This window comes from Hemitrygon akajei, chromosome 6 (genome assembly GCF_048418815.1).
Source record: "Hemitrygon akajei chromosome 6, sHemAka1.3, whole genome shotgun sequence".
NCBI classification, from domain to species: domain Eukaryota; kingdom Metazoa; phylum Chordata; class Chondrichthyes; order Myliobatiformes; family Dasyatidae; genus Hemitrygon; species Hemitrygon akajei.
The window spans coordinates 89,985,519-89,998,830 of NC_133129.1; the positions used below are offsets into that span (position 1 = coordinate 89,985,519).

A 13,312-nucleotide genomic window follows, 5' to 3' on the forward strand; every position below is an offset into this window, starting at 1 on the left:
TCCCTCCAAACCCCACGACGAGGTTGTGCTCCTCCTGGAGGGTCAATCCCTCCAAACCCTACGCCGAGGTTCTGGTCCTCCTGGAGGGTCAATCCCTCCAAACCCTACGCCGAGGTTGTGGTCCTCCTGGAGGGTCAATCCCTCCAAACCCTACGCCGAGGTTGTGCTCCTCTTGGAGGGTCAATCCCTCCAAACCCCACGCCGAGGTTGTGCTCCTCTTGGAGGGTCAATCCCTCCAAACCCCACGATGAGGTTGTGCTCCTCCTGGAGGGTCAGTCCCTCCAAACCTCAAGACGAGGTTGTGCTCCTCTTGTAGGGTCAATCCCTCCAAACCCTACGCCGAGGTTGTGCTCCTCTTGGAGGGTCAATCCCTCCAAACCCTACGCTGAGGTTGTAGTCCTCTTGGAAGGTCAATCCCTCCAAACCCCATGACTAGGTTGTGCTCCTCTTGGAGGGTCAATCCCTCCAAACCCCACGACAGGGTTGTGCTCCTCCTGGAAGGTCAATCCCTCCAAACCCCACGACAGGGTTGTGGTCCTCCTGGAGGGTCAATCCCTCCAAACCCCACGACGAGGTTGTGCTCCTCCTGGAGGGTCAATCCCTCCAAACCCTACGCCGAGGTTCTGGTCCTCCTGGAGGGTCAATCCCTCCAAACCCTACGCCGAGGTTGTGGTCCTCCTGGAGGGTCAATCCCTCCAAACCCTACGCCGAGGTTGTGCTCCTCTTGGAGGGTCAATCCCTCCAAACCCCACGATGAGGTTGTGCTCCTCCTGGAGGGTCAGTCCCTCCAAACCTCAAGACGAGGTTGTGCTCCTCCTGGAGGGTCAGTCCCTCCAAACCCTACGCTGAGGTTGTGCTCCTCTTGGAGGGTCAATCCCTCCAAACCCTACGCCGAGGTTGTGCTCCTCTTGGAGGGTCAATCCCTCCAAACCCTACGCCGAGGTTGTGCTCCTCTTGGAGGGTCAATCCCTCCAAACCCCACGATGAGGTTGTGCTCCTCCTGGAGGGTCAGTCCCTCCAAACCTCAAGACGAGGTTGTGCTCCTCCTGGAGGGTCAGTCCCTCCAAACCCTACGCTGAGGTTGTGCTCCTCTTGGAGGGTCAATCCCTCCAAACCCTACGCCGAGGTTGTGCTCCTCTTGGAGGGTCAATCCCTCCAAACCCTACGCCGAGGTTGTGCTCCTCTTGGAGGGTCAATCCCTCCAAACCCTACGCTGAGGTTGTGGTCCTCTTGGAAGGTCAATCCCTCCAAACCCCATGACTAGGTTGTGCTCCTCTTGGAGGGTCAATCCCTCCAAACCCTACGCCGAGGTTGTGCTCCTCTTGGAGGGTCAATCCCTCCAAACCCTTCGCTGAGGTTGTGCTCCTCTTGGAGGGTCAATCCCTCCAAACCCTACGCTGAGGTTGTGCTCCTCCTGGAGGGTCAATCCCTCCAAACCCTACGCTGAGGTTGTGCTCCTCTTGGAGGGTCAATCCCTCCAAACCCCACGATGAGGTTGTGCTCCTCTTGGAGGGTCAATCCCTCCAAACCCCACGATGAGGTTGTGCTCCTCTTGGAGGGTCAATCCCTCCAAACCCTACGCTGAGGTTGTGCTCCTCTTGGAGGGTCAATCCCTCCAAACCCTACGCCGAGGTTGTGCTCCTCTTGGAGGGTCAATCCCTCCAAACCCTACGCCGAGGTTGTGCTCCTCTTGGAGGGTCAATCCCTCCAAACCCTACGCTGAGTTTGTGGTCCTCTTGGAAGGTCAATCCCTCCAAACCCCATGACTAGGTTGTGCTCCTCTTGGAGGGTCAATCCCTCCAAACCCTACGCCGAGGTTGTGCTCCTCTTGGAGGGTCAATCCCTCCAAACCCTATGCCGAGGTTGTGCTCCTCCTGGAGGGTCAATCCCTCCAAACCCTACGCTGAGGTTGTGCTCCTCTTGGAGGGTCAATCCCTCCAAACCCTACGCCGAGGTTGTGCTCCTCTTGGAGGGTCAGTCCCTCCAAACCCTATGCCGAGGTTGTGCTCCTCTTGGAGTGTCAATCCCTCCAAACCCTATGCCGAGGTTGTGGTCCTCCTGGAGTTTCAATCCCTCCAAACCCTACGCCGAGGTTGTGCTCCTCTTGGAGGGTCAATCCCTCCAAACCCCACGATGAGGTTGTGCTCCTCCTGGAGGGTCAATCCCTCCAAACCCTACGCTGAGGTTGTGCTCCTCTTGGAGGGTCAATCCCTCCAAACCCTACGCCGAGGTTGTGCTCCTCTTGTAGGGTCAATCCCTCCAAACCCTACGCCGAGGTTGTGCTCCTCTTGGAGTGTCAATCCCTCCAAACCCTACGCCGAGGTTGTGGTCCTCCTGGAGTTTCAATCCCTCCAAACCCTACGCTGAGGTTGTGCTCCTCTTGGAGGGTCAATCCCTCCAAACCCTACGCCGAGGTTGTGCTCCTCTTGGAGGGTCAGTCCCTCCAAACCCTACGCCGAGGTTGTGCTCCTCTTGGAGGGTCAGTCCCTCCAAACCCCATGATGAGGTTGTGCTCCTCTTGGAGGGTCAATCCCTCCAAACCCCATGATGAGGTTGTGCTCCTCTTGGAGGGTCAATCCCTCCAAACCCTACGCCGAGGTTGTGCTCCTCTTGGAGGGTCAGTCCCTCCAAACCCTACGCCGAGGTTGTGCTCCTCTTGGAGGGTCAGTCCCTCCAAACCCCATGATGAGGTTGTGCTCCTCTTGGAGGGTCAATCCCTCCAAACCCCATGATGAGGTTGTGCTCCTCTTGGAGGGTCAATCCCTCCAAACCCTACGCCGAGGTTGTGCTCCTCTTGGAGGGTCAGTCCCTCCAAACCCCATGATGAGGTTGTGCTCCTCTTGGAGGGTCAATCCCTCCAAACCCCATGATGAGGTTGTGCTCCTCTTGGAGGGTCAATCCCTCCAAACCCTACGCCGAGGTTGTGCTCCTCTTGGAGGGTCAGTCCCTCCAAACCCTACGCCGAGGTTGTGCTCCTCTTGGAGGGTCAGTCCCTCCAAACCCCATGATGAGGTTGTGCTCCTCTTGGAGGGTCAATCCCTCCAAACCCCATGATGAGGTTGTGCTCCTCTTGGAGGGTCAATCCCTCCAAACCCTACGCCGAGGTTGTGCTCCTCTTGGAGGGTCAGTCCCTCCAAACCCTATGCCGAGGTTGTGCTCCTCTTGGAGTGTCAATCCCTCCAAACCCTACGCCGAGGTTGTGGTCCTCCTGGAGTTTCAATCCCTCCAAACCCTACGCTGAGGTTGTGCTCCTCTTGGAGGGTCAATCCCTCCAAACCCTACGCCGAGGTTGTGCTCCTCTTGGAGGGTCAGTCCCTCCAAACCCTACGCCGAGGTTGTGCTCCTCTTGGAGGGTCAGTCCCTCCAAACCCCATGATGAGGTTGTGCTCCTCTTGGAGGGTCAATCCCTCCAAACCCCATGATGAGGTTGTGCTCCTCTTGGAGGGTCAATCCCTCCAAACCCCACGATGAGGTTGTGCTCCTCTTGGAGGTCACTTTATTCAGCATTCTACGCCCTGACGTGCTACAGCCCGGACCGATGCCCTGAAATGATAACACTGAGGAATTTAAAGTTACTGACCCTCCGTTGAGGACTGGCTGATGGACCTCTGGTTTCCTCCTCCTGAAGTCAAGCTGTTTGGCCTGGCTGTCACTGAGAGAGAGGTTGTTGTTGTGGCACCACTCAGCCAGATGTCACTCTCCCTCCTATATGCTGATCCATCACCGCATTTGATTCAGCCACGAATTCTGTTTACACTTCTCACAGCCCAGCACCCTCGACATTCCCTCTTTCAGCTTGGTTAATCCCCCTTTCCCATCAGGCAGGAGATACAAAAGCCTGAAAGCACGTACCACGAGGCTCAAAGGAGAGCCTCACTCCACTGTCATAGAGAATAGAACAGTCCCTGAGTACGATAAGGACTCTCGACCTCGCAATCTACCCTCGGTATGACCTCGCACCTTGTTGTCTCCCTGCACTGCCCTTTCTCTGTAACTGTGACACTTTATTCTGTTATTGTTTTCCCTTCTACTACCCCAAAGCGCTGTGAAAATGAAAAGATCTGCTTGGACGACATGCAAAATAATGATTTTCCCTCTGAAACTTAAGCTTAGTTTACCAATGTGACAAATTTACCAATTAGCTGATTTTAACAATTTGTCGGTTTCACCTGTTTGTTGATTTAAAATTTGCCAGATTTACCAATTTACAGAGTTAACAATTTGCCTGATTCACCAATTTACCAAACATGCAAATGTGGAAGTATAAGCTTTCTCGGTGGTTGTTGCGAGGGAGAGAGGTCTCAGTGCCATGTTGCTTCTCTTGCCGCAGAGTGACCAGGCCTATCCATTCCTCGACACCGAAAAGGACACCTTTGATCGTCTCAACAGTAAGCTGAACGGCAGGCTGGCCGATTTCAGCGAGGCACTGGCACAGGTTGTTGGCCAGATGGTGATCAAACTGTCCCACAACGAACTGCTGCCCCTCAATTACCGCTCGTACAGTGAAGTGATCCTCAAGTATCTGTTGCAGCTCAAGATATTATCAGAGGAATTGAAGGTACTCTTATTCTGCACACCATGAACTAGCAGCATTGGTAACATCAAAACTACTAGCAGGGTTTCTTTAGTTTGTTGTTTGTCCCTGCCCTGGGTGTGTGTGATGGGACGGTGTAGAGGGAGCATCACTCTGTGTCTGACCCCGGGAGTGTGTGATGGGACGGTGTAGAGTGAGCTTCACTCTGTGTCTGACCCCGGGAGTGTGTGATGGGACAGTGTAGAGGGAGCTTCACTCTGTGTCTGACCCTGGGAGTGTGTGATGGGACGGTGTGGAGGGAGCTTCACTCTGTGTCTGACCCTGGGAGTGTGTGATGGGACGGTGTAGAGGGAGCATCACTCTGTGTCTGACCCTGGGAGTGTGTGATGGGATGGAGTGGAGGGAGCTTCACTCTGTGTCTGACCCCGGGAGTGTGTGATAGGACAGTTTAGAGGGAGCTTCACTCTGTGTCTGACCCTGGGAGTGTGTGATGGGACGGTGTAGAGGGAGCTTCACTCTGTGTCTGACCCTGGGAGTGTGTGATGGGACGGTGTAGAGGGAGCTTCACTCTGTGTCTGACCCTGGGAGTGTGTGATGGGACGGTGTAGAGGGAGCTTCACTCTGTGTCTGACCCTGGGAGTGTGTGATGGGACGGTGTAGAGGGAGCTTCACTCTGTGTCTGACCCTGGGAGTGTGTGATGGGACGGTGTAGAGGGAGCTTCACTCTGTGTCTGACCCCGGGAGTGTGTGATGGGACAGTGTAGAGGGAGCTTCACTCTGTGTCTGACCCTGGGAGTGTGTGATAGGACAGTGTAGAGGGAGCTTCACTCTGTGTCTGACCCTGGGAGTGTGTGATGGGACAGTTTAGAGGGAGCTTCACTCTGTGTCTGACCCTGGGAGTGTGTGATGGGACAGTGTAGAGGGAGTTTCACTCTGTGTCTGACCCTGGGAGTGTGTGATGGGACAGTTTAGAGGGAGCTTCACTCTGTGTCTGACCCTGGGAGTGTGTGATGGGACAGTGTAGATGGAGCTTCACTCTGTGTCTGACCCTGGGAGTGTGTGATGGGACGGTGTAGAGGGAGCTTCACTCTGTGTCTGACCCTGGGAGTGTGTGATGGGACGGTGTAGAGGGAGCTTCACTCTGTGTCTGACCCTGGGAGTGTGTGATGGGACGGTGTAGAGGGAGCTTCACTCTGTGTCTGACCCCGGGAGTGTGTGATGGGACGGTGTAGAGGGAGCTTCACTCTGTGTCTGACCCTGGGAGTGTGTGATAGGACAGTGTAGAGGGAGCTTCACTCTGTGTCTGACCCTGGGAGTGTGTGATGGGACAGTGTAGAGGGAGCTTCACTCTGTGTCTGACCCTGGGAGTGTGTGATGGGACAGTTTAGAGGGAGCTTCACTCTGTGTCTGACCCTGGGAGTGTGTGATGGGACAGTGTAGAGGGAGTTTCACTCTGTGTCTGACCCTGGGAGTGTGTGATGGGACTGTTTAGAGGGAGCTTCACTCTGTGTCTGACCCTGGGAGTGTGTGATGGGACAGTGTAGATGGAGCTTCACTCTGTGTCTGACCCTGGGAGTGTGTGATGGGACAGTGTAGAGGGAGCTTCACTCTGTGTCTTATCCCAGGAATGGTTGATGGGACAGTGTACATGGGACATAGGTGTATATAACAGTCAACAGGCCTTTGGCCACATGTTGTGCCAAACTATGTAAATTCACAATTTAATACTGAGTTAAATGAATGCTTTTCCTGTGCATCCATGTCTCTCCATTCTCGGCACAGTCATGTGCCTGCCGAAGAGTTTCTGAAGCTGCTCTGCTTGAGCCGGGCATCTGTTCTCTATCTGCATTGTATTGCTTGCTGCTGTTTATTATGTTTGTCATGTTAACGAGTCACATCAGTGGCGGCAGGGTGGTAAAAGTGAAGGGAACAAGCTACATATTCTTGCTCATGTCATTGGTGTTTGTAGCTGGGGAGTGGCGGAGGGCATCATTTTTGCTGACTGAAATTTAGCGACAAAACTAATGCAAAAGGAACTGCTGCTTGCCTGCGACCGTACGGACTGTATATCTCGGTGACGTGACTGCGGCTCCAAAACATTAATCCTTAATTGGCCATTAGCATTAATCAAGCGTTGTTGAGTGTTATCTCAGCGGTCAGCTAAAGATATTACCTCTGCTGGTGAGAAACTGCAACAAAATAAGCAAGAATATGTAACTTATTCACTTCGCTTTTACCACACACCGCCCCCCCCACCGACTCATAACAAACGTGACGTCTCCCCTCAGCCACTAACAGCCCTGAGGAAAGAATCAAAATCTGTCTGCCCTGCCCCTATAATTCATACCCTCTATTACCCTTATTGTGTGCAGCTTTGGTCACCGAATTACAGGAAGGATATTAATAAGGTTGAAAGAGTGCAGTGAAGAATTACAAGGATGTTGATGGGACTTGAGAAACTGAGTTACAGGGAAAGGTTGAATAGGTTAGGACTTTATTCCCTGGAGCGTAGGAGAATGAGGGGAGATTTGATAGAGGTGTATAAAATTATGATGGGTATAGATAGAGTGAATGCAAGCAGGCTTTTTCCACTGAGGCCAGGGGAGAAAAAAACCAGAGGACATGGGTTAAGGGTGAAGGGGGAAAAGTTTAAAGGGAACATTGGGGGGGGGGGCTTCTTCACACAGAGAGTGGTGGGAGTGTGGAATGAGCTGCCAGATGAAGTGGTAAATCCGGGCTCACTTTTAACATTTAAGAAAAGCTTGGACAGGTACATGGATGAGAGGGGTATGGAGGGATATGGTCCAGATGAAAGTCAGTGGGACTAGGCAGAAAAATGGTTCGGCACAGCCAAGAAGGGCCGAAAGGCCTGTTTCTGTGCTGTAATGTTCTCTGGTTTTCAAACTCTAACTGAATGGACCGCTCTGGAAGGAGATTTACTCCGTATCTAACCTTTAACCCTTTCATACAGTTCAGGTCAAATTTAACCCTTTTTGACAATTGACAGTAGTAGAAACGGCCTAAATGCCATTTTTAGCCAAAATTTGATGCATTTTCCTAAAGTGACCCAAAATGCGCAAAAATGAAAATAGTTTAAAATGTTATACTTTAGTACAGGTGCTACATTGAGGCTGTTCTGGGTCAAATTTGACCGGTATCTATTGAAATGGATTTTAGATCTCTGAAACATTAATTAAGGATTAATCACCCATTTATTAATGTCAAATAGGCTATTTATACATTCTAAATAGATCTGTGGTTCAGAATTTGGTATAGACACTTGTTATGAGGGGATTCTTGGGCCGGGTCAAAATGGACCTAGACCATACTGAATATGAATATAGAATAAGGGTTAAAGAGGAGCAGGGCCTGCGGTAATCGGTGCTCTATCTATTCGGGTATGGTCAGCAAAGAATTGATGGTTTTGCCGGGAACAAAGTGACTGATAGACCGGGGGCACAGTGGTTAGCGCAACGCTTTACAGTACCAGCAACCAGGGTTCAAATCCCGCCACTGTCGGTTCTCTCCGGGTTTCCTCCCACAGTCTAAAAGCGTAGATTGTCCTGTAAGTAGGCTAGGGTTAAATCAGGGGTTCGAAGGGCTGGAATGGCCTTATTCCGCGCTGTATCTCAATAATAATAAATAAATAGATTCTCCTGGTACAATACATGTTACGAACACAGTTTCTCACTTGGATCTTCTCTGTGCCTCCTTGTCCTGCCTCATTCCCCACTTGCTCTCCTACACCCTTCCCCCTTGCCCATATATTTCCTCCATCCTCTCCCCTCCCCCCCGCACTCTTACCCCTCCTTCTGACCCCCACCCCCGCATACACAGAGCCGGGGCCTCACGCTCCAGTGGCTGTTTTCAGCTCGAGGGGACTTTAACCGAGCAGCCGAGCGGCTCAACAACCTGATCCAGTCCTCGGATGAGAAGGACGAGCGTCTTGCCCGAATCTACAACAACAAGATCATGAGGGTATGCACCGGCCGAGGGCCCCCACCCTCCTCGCCAGGCCTGGCCTTCGACCCCCGCTGGGGTTGACGGAGTGAGGGAGGGGTTGAGGGCTGGAGATGGGAGTTAATTGAGGGGAGGTTGTGATGGATGATGGTGGGGCCGGGGGAGGAGATGAATGGAGGGTGATGGGCATCGTCAGCGGGGCAGGGGCAGAGCTGGTGGGGGTGAGGGGAAAGAAAAGTTAGGGAGTGAAGTCAGACATTTGGGATGGGGACACAGACCAAGGGAAGGTGATGGTGAGTTGGTGGTGAGAGAGAGGCAAGAACATGAGAGACAGAGAAAGAGAGCACGAGATGAGAGACGCAGAGAGATTGAGAGACGCAGAGAGAGACAGGGAGAGATTGAGAGACGCAGAGAGAGAGACAGGGAGAGATTGAGAGATGCAGAGAGAGACAGGGAGAGATTGAGAGACACAGAGAGACAGAGAGATTGAGAGATGCAGAGAGAGACAGGGAGAGATTGAGAGATGCAGAGAGAGACAGGGAGAGATTGAGAGATGCAGAGAGAGACAGGGAGAGATTGAGAGACAGGGAGAAATTGAGAGATGCAGAGCGAGACGGAGAGATTGAGAGATGCAGAGAGAGACAGGGAGAGATTGACAGACACAGAGAGAGACAGGGAGAGATTGAGAGATGCAGAGAGAGACAGGGAGAGATTGACAGACAGAGAGAGACAGGGAGAGATTGAGAGATGCAGAGAGAGACAGGGAGAGATTGAGAGATGCAGAGAGAGACGGAGAGATTGAGAGATGCAGAGAGAGACAGGGAGAGATTGAGAGACGCAGAGAGAGACAGGGAGAGATTGAGAGATGCAGAGAGAGACGGAGAGATTGAGAGATGCAGAGAGAGACAGGGAGAGATTGAGAGACAGGGAGAGATTTAGAGGCGCAGAGAGAGAGGGAGAGATGCAGAGAGAGACGGAGAGATTGACAGACGCAGAGAGAGACGGAGAGATTGAGAGATGCAGAGAGAGACAGGGTGAGATTGAGAGACACTGAGACTGAGGGAGGGAGAGTGGGGGTAGAGAGGATGGGGAGGGGAAGGAAGTAGAGGGAAGGAGGTAGAGAAGAGAAGGGAGAGGAGGAGGAGAGAAGAGGTAGACTAGAGGGAGTAGACAGGAGGGGGAGATGGAGAGTGAGACATTAGGAGAGAAAGGAGAGGGACCGTGACAAGGAGGGGGTGATGAGGTAGAGGGAAGCAGAGGGAGAGTTGGTCTGGGGAAGGTCTGGGAGAGAAAGTGAGGGCTGGGAGAGTAGTTCCGGTGGCTGGGAGAGAAGGTACTGGGTTGGGGGAAGGGTCTTCGGGGTGGGGAGGAGGAGGGAGATAAAGTGGTAAGGTGTTTTAGGAGGGAATGGAAGTGAGGGTGGCCCTACCCGAGAAGTTGACACTCTCGTCTCCCCAACAGGTGGAATTCTACTTCCTCTCGCAGTACGTGTCGGCCACCGACACCCCATTCCGCCACATCCTGCACGGGCGGGGCAACCACACCCTGGAGGCGCTCACCACCCACTTCCAGCTCCTGCGGGAGGACCCCGACCGCTTCGACGAGGCTGTCTTCCGCCGCCAGTTGGCCCTCATCACCTGGACGCTGCAGGGAGCCGCCAACGCACTCAGCGGGGACGTCTGGAGCCTCGGCAACAACAACTTCTGACCGGCTGGACGTCGTCCAGCTCGTCCAGACAACCCCTCCCTCCCACTCCCCACAGGGAGGTGCAACTGTCATCTCTACACCCCACCCTCTCCCCTTTCTCATCTGCAGCACCTCTCTCCCTCACAGGACCCCTCCTCCCCAGCATCACCCCTCTTGCCACCTCCCACCATAAAGCCTCCCTCTTGCCCCATTAACCCCAAAAGCATACTTCCCTCGCCCTCCTTCCCTTTACTCTTTTTCCATGACATCCCTTTTGCCACCTCCCTCCTCCTCTTCGCACATCCCTCCATAAAATCTTCCTCCCTCGTCCCATTAACTCCTATAACACCCTTTGCTCTTGCCCTATCACCCTCTATAACACCCCTCACTCTTGCCCCCTCACCTTTTGCCACACTACCCACTGTAACACACCAGCCCTCTCACCTATTAATCCCTGTTACACTTCTCCCTCCTGCCCCTACCCTGTAACACCCCTCCAGAACCCACCTGTTCTGCAACCTTCCTCTTTCTTCCTGACCCCTCCTCTACTAAAAATCCCTTCCTTCCTGCCCCACCTACAACCCCTGTTGCTTTTCTACACCTGCAACTGCCCATCTTGCCTCCCTTCCCTTACAGCACACACCCCTTTTCCCTCGTGCCTCTCCTGCAATCCCCCTAATCCCCACTCCATTTCTACATCTCCTCACATCCCCTCCCTCAGCCTCTGTGTCCTGCCTTCCAGTTGTTCCCATCGCCCTGCCCCTCAAAAACATCCTCCTCCTTCCTCAGCCTCCCCACCATTGCTCAACCTCTCTCTCATTACTTTTGTCCAAGAGTGTAGTGTGATGGTGTCCCACTGAAGCTCAGTCAGTTCTGGAACCTTGGGAACAGAGCTATTGGGAAAACCCCTCTCCCACTTCTCTTTGGGGGTCTGTTCACCTCCCTACTTTACCCATTTCATACCTCACAACCAGGCAGCCACTGGACATTGTAAATACAACAGATTCTGCAAAGTGTTCCTCTCCGTAGATGCTACCGGACCTACTGAGTCTCTCCAGCATTTTGTGTTTATTACTCCGAACGTTATTTCAGAAAACACACACACACACACACATTCTCGCGCGCGCGCGCACACACGCACGCACGCCCACGCACACACCCACACACGCACGCGCACGCACGCCCACGCCACACACACACACACACACACACACACGCACGCCCACGCACGCACGCACACGCGCACACCCACGCACGCCCACGCACGCCCACGCACACACCCACGCGCACGCCCACACCCACACACGCACGCGCACGCACGCACACTGTGCCGGAGGTTAGAACCGGGGTCTTTGGTTAAAGGCTCAGTCTCTGCTTAACGTTCCACTAGGAAACAGTCCGAAAACGCAATGGACAGAGAGCCTGTTCCGAGCTCTGCCCCCTCACCACAGTCAAATCCTGTCCAGTACCCAGTCAGTTCTGCGTCTGGATCGCTAACGTCCTTCTTTACAACATGGCTGTTGAATGAACAGTAATTTTTAAACAAAGAAAGTGCAGATGAAAGAAATCCAAAACATAACCAAAGACTGCTGGAAACACTCAGCCAGTCAGGCAGCATCTGTGGAGAGAGAAAGAGAGGTAACACCTGATGAAGTATTTCTAATCGCCGTCAAGGTGAATTGTTGAGTTTGTTTTGGGTGCAGATACAATGTGCTCTCTGGCTGTCTGGTTTTTGCATAGCTCTCTACAATTGTCTGATCAAATCTTTCCGTAAGTTTTAATTCTTCCAGCCAGACTGCCCATCTGCTGGCCGGTCGTGTAGTGGCCTGTGCACCAGACTTCAAGGCGAGTGGTCCTGGGTCCGAGTCCAGCCGGCTCCTTGCACGCTTTCCATCTGTGCAGGGTTGAGCATCGAGACAGCAACTCGACCTCGTAAAACAAAGACAAATGCTGAAGGTTGACGCCCGTTGCTCCACAAGGCGCAGAGAGGAGCAACTAGACGCCCCCTCGCTTCTGCCCAGAGTCCAGGACATCCCCGTGTGTTCAATGAATATGTGCCAGCTTTTGCCCATGTCACCCACGTGCTTGGTGGGAACTAACATCAAGAGCGGGCAGTTAGTGTGATCTTTACTAACGGAACCACAACGCCAAGTTCTGCAGCCATGTTTGTTGCTTTTGTCTTTACACTGGTTGCCAGTAATTTATCAGGGACAGTGATCACTATAAATTATTTTTAAGTATTAACCACAATATTTGAGGCGTTCATTGTGTTGTGTACCTTTCAATGGGTCTTATAACAAGAACCAAAAAAAAAAGAGTGGATCTGTTCAAAAGTATGTTTATTACTTGCAAGAAGCTTCTCCAGTCTTCAATGGGTGGCAGCCAGCTTCTGACTTACAGCTTACAAAGTTCATTTTTATACAAGTTTTCAGGTATTTGTTCGGGGAGTCTGCAGTACTCGAGGCCACGCAGTCTAACAACACAATGATCAACGAACACAAGCCTCCTGCCACGTACACACATTTACCTAGAGCAAAGCGCTTCTGGTTCAATTTTGTCACATTACACGATAAAATACATTTTAAAAAACCTCAAAGTTTCGGGTACATTTCCACAATGGTTGTGACAGTTCTTTGTAACATAAAGCAGCGTTCCCTTGGAGTGAAGATAGTTGAGAGGAAAGTGTCCAAGGGCATTGGAGTTAGACAGACATCTATCCTTGCTCTAGGCGGCCATTTGCAGAGCGTTCTCCACTTCCAAGAGAAGCCAATTCCAGTGTCCAGCAATCCCCAGGAAAGATCATTTGATATAATTATGATTCTGGGCTCTCTGAGTGATATATTTTACTCCTCAGCCAACATATCTTCTATCTAAAAAGTTTTCCTGAATTGTAAAACACGCCTGTAAAAGCGTCACGTTTGAAGGTAACATTGTTTCAAGTTGTAAGCCAATTAGGGGGATCCTAACACAGGAACGTCAGGCTCCCCGCCCCATCACACATATCCTGATTCAGAAATATAATCGGTGGTTCCTTTCCCATGACTGGATCAAAATCTTGGGACTGTAATCCCCAACGCTGCCACAGGAACATCTTCCATACAAACAGTGCCCGGCGGTTCTCAGAGGCAATAA

The 13,312-nt window shown here is 52.3% G+C and overlaps 1 protein-coding gene across 1 annotated transcript in view; it reads left to right on the forward strand.

Moving 5' to 3' along the window:
• The window catches only part of tfr2 (transferrin receptor 2), a 69,350-nt gene extending 56,920 nt beyond the window's left edge, over nucleotides 1-12,430 (forward strand). Inside the window, exons 17-19 of the mRNA XM_073048807.1 lie at nucleotides 4,331-4,558; nucleotides 8,372-8,512; nucleotides 9,956-12,430. Coding sequence (XP_072904908.1) covers nucleotides 4,331-4,558; nucleotides 8,372-8,512; nucleotides 9,956-10,201 — 615 coding nt within the window. The 3' untranslated portion in view covers nucleotides 10,202-12,430. The remainder of the gene's footprint in view (nucleotides 1-4,330; nucleotides 4,559-8,371; nucleotides 8,513-9,955) is intronic.
• The last annotated feature ends 882 nt before the right edge of the window (nucleotides 12,431-13,312 follow it).